The sequence below is a fragment of the Patagioenas fasciata genome, chromosome 9, assembly GCF_037038585.1.
Source record: "Patagioenas fasciata isolate bPatFas1 chromosome 9, bPatFas1.hap1, whole genome shotgun sequence".
Taxonomy (NCBI): Eukaryota; Metazoa; Chordata; class Aves; order Columbiformes; family Columbidae; genus Patagioenas; species Patagioenas fasciata.
In genome coordinates, this window is record NC_092528.1 from 22,299,780 (window position 1) to 22,312,496 (window position 12,717).

The 12,717-nt window shown below is 49.4% G+C and overlaps 1 protein-coding gene across 1 annotated transcript; it reads left to right on the forward strand.

Moving 5' to 3' along the window:
• The first annotated feature begins 4,365 nt into the window (after positions 1 to 4,365).
• SOX2 (SRY-box transcription factor 2) lies at positions 4,366 to 7,894 on the forward strand. The gene has a single exon (XM_065845061.2). It carries the CDS (start codon positions 5,855 to 5,857, stop codon positions 6,800 to 6,802), a length of 948 nt encoding a protein of 315 aa, XP_065701133.1. The 5' UTR covers positions 4,366 to 5,854; the 3' UTR covers positions 6,803 to 7,894.
• The last annotated feature ends 4,823 nt before the right edge of the window (positions 7,895 to 12,717 follow it).

Below are 12,717 nucleotides of genomic sequence, written 5' to 3' on the forward strand. Positions count from 1 at the left end.
GATGGAGAGATTGTCACTCCAGACCATAACAGTTCTGAAAGTGTCATTACCGTCTGTCCTGTCAATGAGCTCCAAATTAAGTACTATGAGGAACAGCGAGATAAAAGTCACCGTCTTGTCTCCATTATGGGTGATCGTGTCAGTGATCTGAGAATCACTGGAAAGGGCGCCTTTTTCATTTTTTTTTTTTTAATGTACTTTTCAAACCCTGCCTCGGGATACCCGAGTTTGAGGGTTTGAGGTGCGCTGAGGAGAAAAGCAACCTCGAAATACCCCAAGCTGTGCCTCAGGCGTTCCCATTGAAACTGCCAGAGCTTCTTTGGGAAACGGTGTGAATTCAATGGAGAAGCCGGAATAATTCCATCAAAACTGCGCTGGGGCCAAAGAGGACTTCATTTGATTTGGGCGACACGTGTGATCCCATGAACAGACACTTTTTTACACCATTATTTTCTTAAGTCAACACAAATATGGTGAAGACGAAAGAGGGAAATAAAATAGAAACCTCAACTTTAGCGAAAGACAATACATCTCTATTTGAGATAGCCTCTTCCAGGCATAAAGACTTTCAGAAAATGTCCCAAATCCCTCTCTCCTATGAACCCGAGAGAGTTAAGGGGACTCATACAGGAATTGGAAACCTTCAATTCTGGATTTTTGTGCCTTTGTGGGTTTAAGCAAAGCAGTTAGAGTTCTTCAGGAGGGGTTTTGTGTTTAATATACATGAGTTCATTCAACTACAATGAGAAAAGAAAACTCATTTGTTCTTATAAAACTAGGAAGGAAAGATAACTTTAAATAGGCTGCCAAAAAGGATCCTGCTCAAGGGGGTTGCCGTCCCGCTAAAGGGCCTACATTCAACTGTAATTTCACCCCGTTATGCTGTGCAGTAATTCCTGAGTTTATCCTCGCCACTGGTGCTTGGTTTTCTGATTTATTTTTCAGGTCGCGTAAGAAAAAGTACGGTCTTCAATTATACTATACTCTGGGAAGGAGGTTCGGGGAGTGTTATTTTAGATGCAGGGAAATAATCGCGGAGAGTTTGAGTAGGCTGTTGGCTATTTATGAAGAGTCCTGGAACCCTGTTTGGACAATCGGCTTCTCCATTTACTGAGAAGCCTTTTGAAAGCGAATTTGAGAGGTGCTGTGTGCGAGTCGGCTTTTCTGCTGATTATCGTGTACGTTAAACTCGTCCCAGGATCTCAGATATTTTTTAAAAATTTTGTCTCTCGTAGAACTGGAGAAAGGTGGAGCTGTTTGGTTTTGGTTTGGGTTTTTTTATCCTACCCGCCTTTTGTTTTTTAACGCCCGAACCCCCCAGCGCTCTCCTGCGTGCGGTGGTCGCGGCGCGGGGGGCGGCAGCCGGGCCGCTTGGGGGACACGGCGGTACCGGGCCAGGACAGACCGGCGGTGTGAGGAATCTACGGCCGCGTCCCCGGCGCCCCCGGGCCCCGCGCTGCCCGCCCGGCCGCACGTGTGCTCACCCTGCGGTTTTATTAGGGAGAAGGAGGATGAAAGGGGAGGCCGGGAGAGACGCGGCGCTCCCGCTGCATTCCCGGGCTTTCAAGGGTCCTTAGAGCCCTTGAGTGAAATTATTGGGTGAAATGGGGTTTGGCGGGAGCGGTTTTGACTCGCTCCCCTCGTTGGTTTGTACGTGTAATGCCACTTCTGAGAGTGACAATCGGGCTACTTGCTGGACAGGCAGGGACAAAAAGGAGATTAAACCGTTTTAAATAATAATAAAAAATATCCAAAACGTAAGCAGAGTGGATTACACTTGCTCCAGCCCCTCAGTTCCCCCTAGATTCCCCTAACAGCCGCCCTCGGACCTCGCAGAGAGGGTGGCCCGGGCCGGGGCAGCGGCGTGAGCCCCGGCTGCTCCGCCGCCCTCACCCACACTCGGCCCCGCCAAACTTTTGAAGTTTATTTGGAGCTTTTTGTTTGTTTGTTTCCCGTGCCCGGAGGTTGTCGCTGGGTCTCTGTCCGTCGCTGTGTGAGATATTTATTTCGTTGAGGAAACCTCGCAATTTACCCACTTGGAGAGCACGCAGGAGGCTGGCAAAGGTGGGTCGGGCAGGGGGGCTCCTCCTGCTCCATTGGAGCCTCCGTGACCCTGATTCCTCCTCTGGGTCCTCGAAATGTCTTTTTTATTCTAGGGCATTCCAAGGTATATCTCCCCGACGTTTCGTCGGAACATTACCTCAAACTCATCATGTGATAGCTGAAATTCCTTAGAGACTGGGGTGTAGTTAGTACGATGAAACTTCCCTGGTCAACTTCGGTTCTGAGCGCTGAGCTGTTACGGCATCAGAAGGGAAAGAAGAAAATTCTCTGTGAATTTTCCTCTTCTCTCTATTTTTTTTTTTTTTTAACGTAATGAAATTAAAACTTTTGGAGCTCACAGTTGACATTTTGCAGAAAATTGAGTTATCAAGGCAGTAATTATTTCACAGGGAGATAAAACTCTCATAGCCCTAACTGTCAAATAGGGCCCTTTTCAGATTTTAATTACAAAATAAAATTAGTCTGCTCTTCCTCGGAAGGGTTTGTGAGTGGCTAAACAGAGCTTTCCCCAATACTGGTGGTCGTCAAACTCTGCTAATTAGCAATGCTGAGAAATTCCAGTTAACAAGGACATTCTCTAAGTCTCTGCAGGTTCCCTGCCGTTCGCCTTCATTTCCATAAGAAGATTAAGAGTGGAGGGGAACACACTCAAATGCAGATGCAGAAAAGAAGCGTTTTTAACAAGCATCATAATAGTAAGATGCTTGGCTAGTTCTCACCTAATTACTGCAAGTTAAACCTCTATTTGCAGCTAAGGACAAAAAATGGAGCTGCAGTCTCCCATCTCCACAAGACTGCTTAGTAGTTTACTTTAGATTGGTTACTAGTAGATTTAGGAAAAAAAAATGTAATATGAAAATGGGTATATTTTTTCCGATACAGTTAACACGACAGGTTGTATCCTTAGGGCTCTTAGAGAAATCGGAGAGTATTAGAACAATAAATACATGAAATCCGAGTCGTTAGCATTCATTTTCTTTTTAAGACACTCTTATTTCCTGGAAATAAGGGTGCATGTGCCGCAGAGCCCATCACTGAGAACATTTGCAGACTATTTGTTTAATGTAAGCACTTTTCATTTCCATAAATTATACCAAAGGCAACGATTTTTTAAATCCACTCAGATTAAAATATCCCTCCGCGGGCCTCCCTTCTAACGTGGCTATATTCTTCCAGAGAGTGCTGGTGTTACTGTCATTAATACAGAAAACTCAAGGACCGTTTAATCTTTATTTTCATAGCCAGTATCGCGGTCTGTCTCTGCTCCTGCCTGTGTGTGCACATATTCCCAACCAAGCACACCTCCATAACCAGACGAATGGCAGAAAATGTGTGAAAAGAGCCATCGCCCTCACCTAATTTTCTGTAGTGCATTATTATGTATATATGGCAGGTAGTTTATTGAATCGATAATTAAAACAGTTAATTAAAATAGAGCTATAAATACTCCGGATAACACAATTGTTAGGTATTTCCTATGCTTTATTCCTATGATAAATGCAATTAGGGTAGGGCCAGGACCTGAAAGGCCTCCAGCATGCACAGGGCAGCCCATGCCACCCTTGTCCTGCGTGGAGCTCGCGGGCACGACACCCCACGCAGCTCCTGCAGCTACAGCCAGAGCTAAAATAACCTGTGCACTACCAGCCCTCAGCTACCAGTTTATTACGATGAACAAACATCACCGCCACCCACGCCCCCCCCCCCTTTTTTTTTCTTTCCAAACTTAATTATGCCAAGATTTTTTTTTAGTAATGTTATCAACTGCAGCCTAAAGGGAGAACAATAAGAAAGTAAACAACCGCCGTGCCTTCATGAGTGTCTGGACGATCAGAACACGTTTATATGCCACATCTCGTAATTTGCACCTATTTTTCGACAGTTTAACCTATCACTTATCTACGGGTTATATATACATTTTCGAATTAAACACATGAAACCCGATAGGACTTATTTGCATAATCCACACGCAGAAAAAGATGCATCCTTGTTCGCTGGCGGTTTTTTAGTATTATTATTGTTATTTAGATTGTGTGTATTGGCCCGGTCCCTTCCCACCCCCCCCGCCCCGGCTCCCCGTCCCTCTCCCGGCGGCTCCTCCCCGCCCGGGGCGCGGCCGGGCCGGTAGGGGGCGCCGCAGGGCCGCGGCTGAGCCCGCAGGGGCCCCGGGTGCTGCCGCGGCCCCCAGCCGCTCCGAGCCCTGGCCCCGCACTGGGGTCCCCCGCTGCCCCTCACTCCGTCCGGCTTAACGCTCTGAGGGCGATCGGACCGAAAGGCGGAGCAGCCCCGTCGGGGTAGGGGAGACGCGGAGCGGCGCGGGGCACCGCGGATGGGGCGACCGGGGCGGGGGGCGCGCGTGGAGCGGGGCTGGCGAGCGGCTCCCCCCACCTCCCGCTCCGCGTCCTCTCTCCCCTCCTTCCTTTGTCGTCAAGTGCGTTTTAGCAACAAAGATCCCAACAAGAGAGTGGAAGTAAACTTAGCCGGGGCTTTGTGCGGCCCGTGTAGTGACAACAAGAGAAACAAAACTACCTATTTGTAGCACCGGGCCGCGCTCGCCCCGCGCTGCGCGCCCACCCAGCACCGCCTGTGCCCACACAATGGGCGCGGAGTAATGTTACGCTGCTGGGCCCGATCGCGCCCTCGGGCAGCAGAGGGACGGAGCGCGCCCCGGGGCCCTGCAGAGGGGATCCATGCCCGGCATTGTGTTCTGCTGGGAGGACGTTTGGGGGACCCGTTGTTGCACTGGACAGCCCCCATCCTCCAATGCTGAAGGAAAGGGCTTGGCGTTGTGCGCCGCGGCCGGAAGGGCGCAGGGCCCGGTGTATGGCCAGGAGAAGGGCACAGCCTCTTCCTGCGCTGAGCGGTGCGAGCTCAGCTTCCCGGCGGCGTCAGGCAAAGGGCGGCCCGGGAAAGGCGCGGCTGCAGCACCCGGCTGGGGCGCCCCTTTCGCGGGGGCTCCACGCACGTGGCCGGTCTGGACATCGGAGGCCCCGCGCAGGCAGGCTGCCCCTCCGTCCCCAGGGACACTGGCAAAGGGGGTGGGGGTCGGGGGGAAGCCGTTCTTGCTCCGCTCCCCCCGGCTTCTCCCAGCCCCAAGCCAACATCAACTTAAAAAAAAAAAAAAAAAACACGTAGCAACAATGCTGTTTACCCACTTCCTCCAAAAGGCATGTGTGACCTGTTGCTGGAAGGGGAGATACAAAGGCTTCCCAGTGGCTGCCTGGGCCGCCTCCGGGCCCGCCTCCCCCGCCGAGCCGTCCCGGCGGCTCCGAGCCCCCGCCCCGTTTCATGCAAAACCAGGGGTAGAGACTTGTCCTCAGTGGCGGAGCCGCCGAGCGCTGATTGGCCGGGGCGAACACATTTATTCCCTGACAAGCCCCCATCACATGGATGGTTGTCTATTAACTTGTTCAAAAAAGTATCAGGAGTTGTCAAGGCAGAGAGAGAGAGTGTGTGTGTTTGCAAAAGGGGGTAAAGTAGTTTGCTGGCTCTTTAAGACTGAGGTGGAGAGAGAGAGAGCGAGCGAGCGGCAGACAGAGAAAAGGGAAAAAGGAGGAAGAAGTTTTTTAAAATCAAGGCTCCGGCGGTAATAATAGCAGTTATTGGCATTATTAATCCACGAGCGAAGAGGAAGATCCTGATCTTGATCCAAGTGTGGTTTTGGGGAGTCCCCCTCCCCCCTTTCCTACCCCTCCCTAGGAAAAAAAAAAAAAAAAGTCCGGCTTGGGACTTCGCTGCGGCTGCTCCTCGCTTCTCTGCTAAAGGCTGGTTCCAGGCAAAAGTAGTTTGAATGTACAACATGATGGAAACCGAGCTGAAACCTCCCGCCCCCCAGCAAACTTCGGGGGGAGGCACAGGCAATTCCAACTCAGCCGCAAACAACCAGAAGAACAGCCCGGACCGGGTCAAGCGCCCGATGAACGCGTTCATGGTGTGGTCCCGCGGGCAGCGGCGGAAAATGGCCCAGGAGAACCCGAAGATGCACAACTCCGAGATCAGCAAACGGCTCGGGGCGGAGTGGAAACTTTTATCCGAGGCGGAAAAGAGACCCTTCATTGACGAAGCTAAGCGGCTCAGAGCTCTGCACATGAAGGAGCACCCGGATTATAAATACCGACCCCGGAGGAAAACCAAGACCCTCATGAAGAAGGATAAGTACACGTTGCCAGGGGGTTTACTGGCACCGGGCACCAATACCATGACGACTGGGGTAGGGGTTGGGGCCACCTTGGGAGCTGGGGTGAACCAGAGGATGGACAGTTACGCGCACATGAACGGCTGGACCAACGGCGGCTATGGGATGATGCAAGAGCAGCTCGGCTACCCGCAGCACCCGGGCTTGAACGCGCACAACGCGGCGCAGATGCAGCCAATGCACCGCTACGACGTGAGCGCCCTGCAGTACAACTCCATGACCAGCTCGCAGACTTACATGAACGGATCGCCTACCTACAGCATGTCTTACTCCCAGCAAGGGACCCCGGGCATGGCCCTGGGCTCCATGGGCTCGGTAGTCAAGACGGAATCCAGCTCCAGTCCCCCCGTAGTCACTTCCTCGTCTCATTCAAGGGCTCCTTGCCAAGCTGGGGACCTTCGGGACATGATCAGCATGTATCTACCAGGTGCTGAAGTACCAGAACCAGCTGCCCCAAGCAGACTTCATATGTCCCAACACTACCAGAGTGCACCTGTTCCTGGCACAGCCATTAATGGCACACTCCCTCTATCACATATGTAAGACAAAGGGGCCGGGGGGGAGGGGGGGAAGGGGAGGAAGGAAAACTAAACAAAACAAACAACAAAAAAACCACTTTTATTAGAAATTCTGGACTTTTTTTTTTTTTTTGGACTATTTTTGTACAGAGAAACTCGCGGTGGGGAGGGATAGGGTGAGGGGGCAGAAATTAAACCGACAAGGAACTTGTATAGATCTCGGAGGGGAAGCAACTACACAAAACTTTTAAAAAGTTCTAGTGAAAACGGTAGGAACTTTGCAGAAAGTTTGCAAAAGTCTTTACCAATAATATTTAGAGCTAGACTCAAAGAGCAAAGAGGAAAATGTTTTAATATTTGCAGGCAACTTTTGTACAGTATTTATCAAAAGAAACATGGCAATCAGAATGTCCATTGGTAATATAGAGAGAAGAAGAAACCTAACTCGCGAATTTGCCAATTATTTTTTAAAAATAGAGTCTACTTGGAGCGTTGTGGCTTTGAAGGCTGAATTTATAGCAGCTGCGAGAGGAGAGGAAATTATTTTACAGCATTTGGACATTTAAATTGTTTTAGGAATTGTACAAAAGACAAAAAAGGTAGGGTGAGTACTTGCGAACCATGGACTTGGTTTGCTGTAAAAGGGCAAAAGTTTAGATTGTACTAAATTTTTTTTGTTTGTTTTTTACTTCTTGTTAAAAAGCAAAAATTGCCATGCAGGTTCACACGCCGTTTGTTAATTTATAATAACTTTTGTTTCCAGAATTCATCCTGTTCAAAGAAAAGAAAAGGAAAAAAAATAAATTACTGTGTTTGAAATATTTTCTTATGGTTTGTAATATTTCTGTAAATTTATTGTGATGATATTTTAAGTTTTTGTTTTGTTTTATTTTTATTTTTATTTTGGTTTTGTTTTTTCTTTTATTTTTTTTTTCTCCTCATTTTCCGTAGTTGTATTTTAAAGATTCGGCTCTGTATTATTTGAAATCAGTCTGCCGACAGTCCATGTATATATTTGAACTAATACCATCCTTATAACAGGTACATATTCAAGTTAAGTTTTTACTCCATTATGCACAGTTTGAGATAAATAAATTTTTGACATATGGACACTGAAGTTCCGCTTGAGTCTTGGATTTATTTTTGTAACGCAAAATGTTTTTTTAATCATTCATGCAGTAGAAGGTATCATCATAGCAAACTGAGTACGATAAATAATACAGCAACATATATAACGCATTAATATTTTTATATGTATGTGTATATATATATATAAAAATACGATAGCTTTAACGGAATAACTGCCTGTGCCAGCTTCGGGGGGACGGGACTGCGGAGTGAGACGCTCGTTTCCCAATTCCCTTCCCTTCCAAGGAAACCGGGTGAGATGGGGCAATGGGGGGTTCGGACTCGGCTGCTTGTGACCACTTGTTGCCTCCGGCGGGGCCGAGCCGGGGCTGGCGGGGCGCAGAGCGGGAGCCCGGCCAAGGGCCCTGCGAGCGGCGCCTGGTTTGCATATACAGATAATTGATTTCTCTCTTTCCCAACGGTACCATCTTCCTCTGGGGCACGCAGGAGCGAGACCGGCAGCTCCTGGCTGGGAACCGCACCGCGGCCGGCCCGGGGCCGCAGCCGCGGCTCTGGCGGGGGCTGAGCTCTCCCGGCTCCCTTTGTTCGGGACTTTCCTCCAAACTTTCCTCTCCTGGCTTCTGGGCAGCACAGGAGGAGGTGAGAGTTGGGGGCGGGGAAGGTTTGGCTGGGCAAAGGTAAGAAACAACAAAACGCTAACAAACAAACAAATGCCCGAGACTTTCACGCTTTATCACTGCTCTTTCTTGAATCCTGTTTCTTAAATTGCCAGCGCGGTGTAGCCCCGTTTCGGACACTCTCTGCAGCCGGTCACAAGCCCCAAAGAGAAGCGGTGGCGCCCGTCAAATAGGAGGAGGGAGCGATCCGACATCCATGCCAGGTAGAGTTCTACTTTGTACAGTTGTGACCGCAGTTGCCGAGGAGGCGGCTCCGCGCTGCTGCGCGCCGGCGGCCGCGCTCCGGCCGCACTAGGGCCCGTCGCCCCGGGCAGGGTCGGGAGCAGCGGGCAGCAGAGCTGGGGAACTGCAGCCGCAGCCCCTGTTCCTCCCCCTGAAGCGCCAAAACTTCATTTGGTGCTGTTAACGCGGCTGCAGTTCCCCTTGGGAAACACGCGCGAGGAAGATGCAAATAACAATAATAGTAATTAGAAAAAACGGGTACAAAATTCGAGGCACTGTAAATGCAACTTGGTCATGTCTTCAGCTAGCGGAGTGTTATGCGTGGTAAGGAAAGGATGTGATGGTTGGCGTAGGCAAGGCACAAAGTGGGCACCCCAGAATGGAGCGTTGCTCAGCTTTTGTCTCTAGTATTACTTGTTGGTCACTGGATTTCACGTTAGCTAAGAGAGGAAGAAGGCAGGGGAAAAAATTGCCTGTCTGGTTGTGGCTTTTATTTGGTAACGGTATTTCCTAGGCTCAGTTTTGGCCTCCATCCTTGAATCCTGGTGTCCAGATGAAAACTCAAATTGCCAGACTAGGAGATGAGGAGTTTTGCTCGCTGCCTGTTTCTATAGTTTAGCTCCCTTTGTCCCTTTTATTTCTGCATCGTCGTGGTACTTGGGCAACACAGCAATTCTTGCAGATTCCCAGCCTTTTCTGTTTCTTTTACGCTAATGCAACGAGTAAAATATTCTAATTTTTTTTAGAGCTGTGAGCGTTTGCAATGCATCAGGGGATTATTCACGTGGTAACGAGCCCACATCCCCGCTCCCTCTCGCCTCGCTGGGAAAAGAGAACCAGGAATAAAAGCCCAATCGATATCGCGACTCCATTTTTTAAAAGCGAATCTTCACCAATTAACAGCAATAAAACCTGGCCCCTTTTTGAAGTGCTAACTAAAATATTCGAGGGGGGTAGTTGGAAATGTTGGTCCTTTTACAATTCGCATAGAGAAGGCGAGCTAATACCTTTAAACAAAAGGCACTAAGCCACACATTCAGGCTTAGTGAATTCAGCAACTTTTTATATGGGGAATTTGTTTGAGCTTGGATTTCGGAGTACGATGTGGAATATATGTTGTTGAAACCTGATCTCTCTTGGACAGATTCCTTACATCCATCCATCCATCCATCCATCCATCCATCCATCCATCCATCCATTTATCCGTTTAGCGAGGGTAACTCAAAGCATTTTACACGTATAGCTGATTTTATTTTTAAAGTGTTACTTGTCCACTGCTAATTTTAAATTCAACACATTCAATAACACATAAGCCATTATCCTGGGCTTTCGTTTATAGCAGCTGAAATGTGTAGCAGTGCTCATGGATATGTTTTCATTTTGGTTATTGAAGACCTTCTGGGTTCTCCGTGCTTCCCCGCTGGTGAATTGTTGTGTGCATTATAGCCAGGGTGATGCTCCATCCAAGAGCTCAGTGTAACGTTTCGCTAAACTTCCACAAAGCCGAAATGAACCCAAGGATAGGATTATAGTTTCCCCTGTGATTTTTTTTTTTTTACGGCTTTTTGAGGACTGGGGTGTTAAAATATTTTGCGGAACTGGAGAGGTAGATTAACAGGGTTTCTTGCCAAAGCTGGGAAGCTGGTATTACAGACTGTCCCAGGGGGAAATCGCTCACATTAACCACTAAATGAATATTTGACAAGGGCTCATTCGGGGGTATTATTACTACAAACGGGTCCCTACTGGACTTTCCAAGGGTCAAAGAGCAATGGTTCAATTAATTATTTAGACTGTTAGTAGATTTGATTGTAATAGCTGTACTGATTTCCGCAAGCGACAGCTTCTTGTGGTGGGGGACCTGGGGAGAGGCGCTCTGCCCCGCAGCCCCTGCTCCAGCCCCAGGCTGCCGGCTGCCGTCGGACATTTCTCTGCTGAAAACATATTTTTATTCCTTGAGATGCCCACTGGTGCCATGTGGGACAGCTGGGGTGGCGGTGGTGCCAGCAGCAGCGTGTTCTCTCTCCGGAATAATTCCTCGTCGTCTCCAACGAACAGCAGACCTGCATATCTGTCTCCGAATAGGAGGTAGATAGCTTGGCAATTTAAGTAGTATATAATATAGATCCCACTGAAAGAAAAAGGCTCATTACTGATAGGTGCGATTAGATACACTTCAGTTATTTAAATCCTGATCTAACTCAAATATTAAAATCTAAATCCTGCTTCGGTGCGTTCGAGATTTCCGAGGATATATGCAATATGCTAACATTCAGATGTCAGGAGAACTGTGTCTTTGCGTTTTTAACGCCAGGCAGCTTCGGCTGACACTGTCGTTTCAACATTTTTGTTGTTGGGGGGGGCGAGAGAAGGGAGGATTATTTTGTTTAATTTCTAAAACAAACATGTCCGCAGTAGTAGATACTAAAAAAAAAATGTTGGGAGTGTGCGATTAGGTGACAATAATATATGTTGAATGAATAAGAGATAAGCTGCAAGGGGGGAGAGGGAAGCAGTAATTATAAACCCAATTCATTCAGCTTTTCAGGACTTTTGTTGTGGGAGCTCCATTGACGGGCTTCGAGCTGCCAGTTTTCTCACATTAAAAAGAACTGATCAGCGCCTCAGGGGGACAAGCAACACCGCTTAACTGCATAGTGATGGGGTCCTCATTTAGAGCCATTACAACAAGAAAATTAAACAGAGCCTTTGTGTGCACCAGGTTTACTTTTCAATTGCTGACAGTTTATAGCTAACTGCTCAGAGATTGAAGTTTGATTGCGGTTTGACCGCCTGCTAGTTAGCACCACCGCTATTTTAGTTTTGGTAATTAAAACCAGTTTTGTTTTGTTTTGTTTTGTTTTGTTTTCTGACGATGGCACAGGGAATTGCAAGGTTTGGTACTATTTTGCTTTTGAGGAATCAATTCGCTTGGCGAGGATGTACAGCGCTGGACTGAGTGTGGGGGCTTTTTCACTTGCGAGATGAAAAGGAACCCAGGGACGGAAATTCTCGGAGCTGCACATTTCGCTGTGAGGAAGCGGGAGACAGAGCGCCATACCCCGGCCAACATTCCTCCGTACCCGGGACCGGCATCGCTCCGTAACCCGGGCCAGCATCGCTCCGTACCCTGGGCCGGCTCTGCCCGGGCAACGCGCCCGCACCCCGGCCGCGCTGGTGGCTTCGCTCCGCGCTTCGGAGCTCGCCGGAGCTGCCTCCCCTGGCAGGTGCCGGGCGGGTAGAGCGAGGGGGAACAAAGGAAAGCCCCAAACCTTGCCGTAGTGGTTTTTGAGCTTTGCTTCTGGAGCGCTCAGCGGATTTGCTATGTCTGAGCCCTGTGTGTGTGTACGTGTTTGTACCCGTGTGCGCCTGTGCGTGCAGGGGAGGGGGCGCGCCGAAAAGAGCTGTAATTTTTCATCATAATTTAGCAAGGCTGGTAGAGAGCCGGGCTCGGACACTTGCTGCCCGAGAAACTCCGTCCCCGCCGACCCGGCTCTCCCGCAGGAGACTCCTGCACAGCTGAAGACCTGTCGGCAGCAGCTCGAGGGGAGCCCGTTCTCGGGGGTCCCGGCCGGGGGCGGCCGCGCAGGGAGCGAGGCCGGGCCGGGAAAGTTTCTCCCGCAGTTTCTGTCCGGTGACTCCGACCGCGGAAACCAGCGCGGCGTGCCGACTCCCGAGAACTCTGCCATGTGGACGAGAGCTTTTTAGCGTGTTTTTATGTCTTTTTTTTCCTTATTTTTAAAAATACTCTTTTAGGGTGTCTATGTGTTTTGTTTGCATCCCCTTCCTCGCCCATAAAAGAGTCTCTCCATCCTCCCAAGTGCGTTTCGGACTCAAGTCACCCAGAGATTATCCCAAGGCCGTCGACCTCTTCAGGGGAGGGAGAGGGCCCGCACCTCGGGGCGGGGGCAGTCTCTGAGGGGCACCGCACAGGGCGGAGGACTGACAGGCC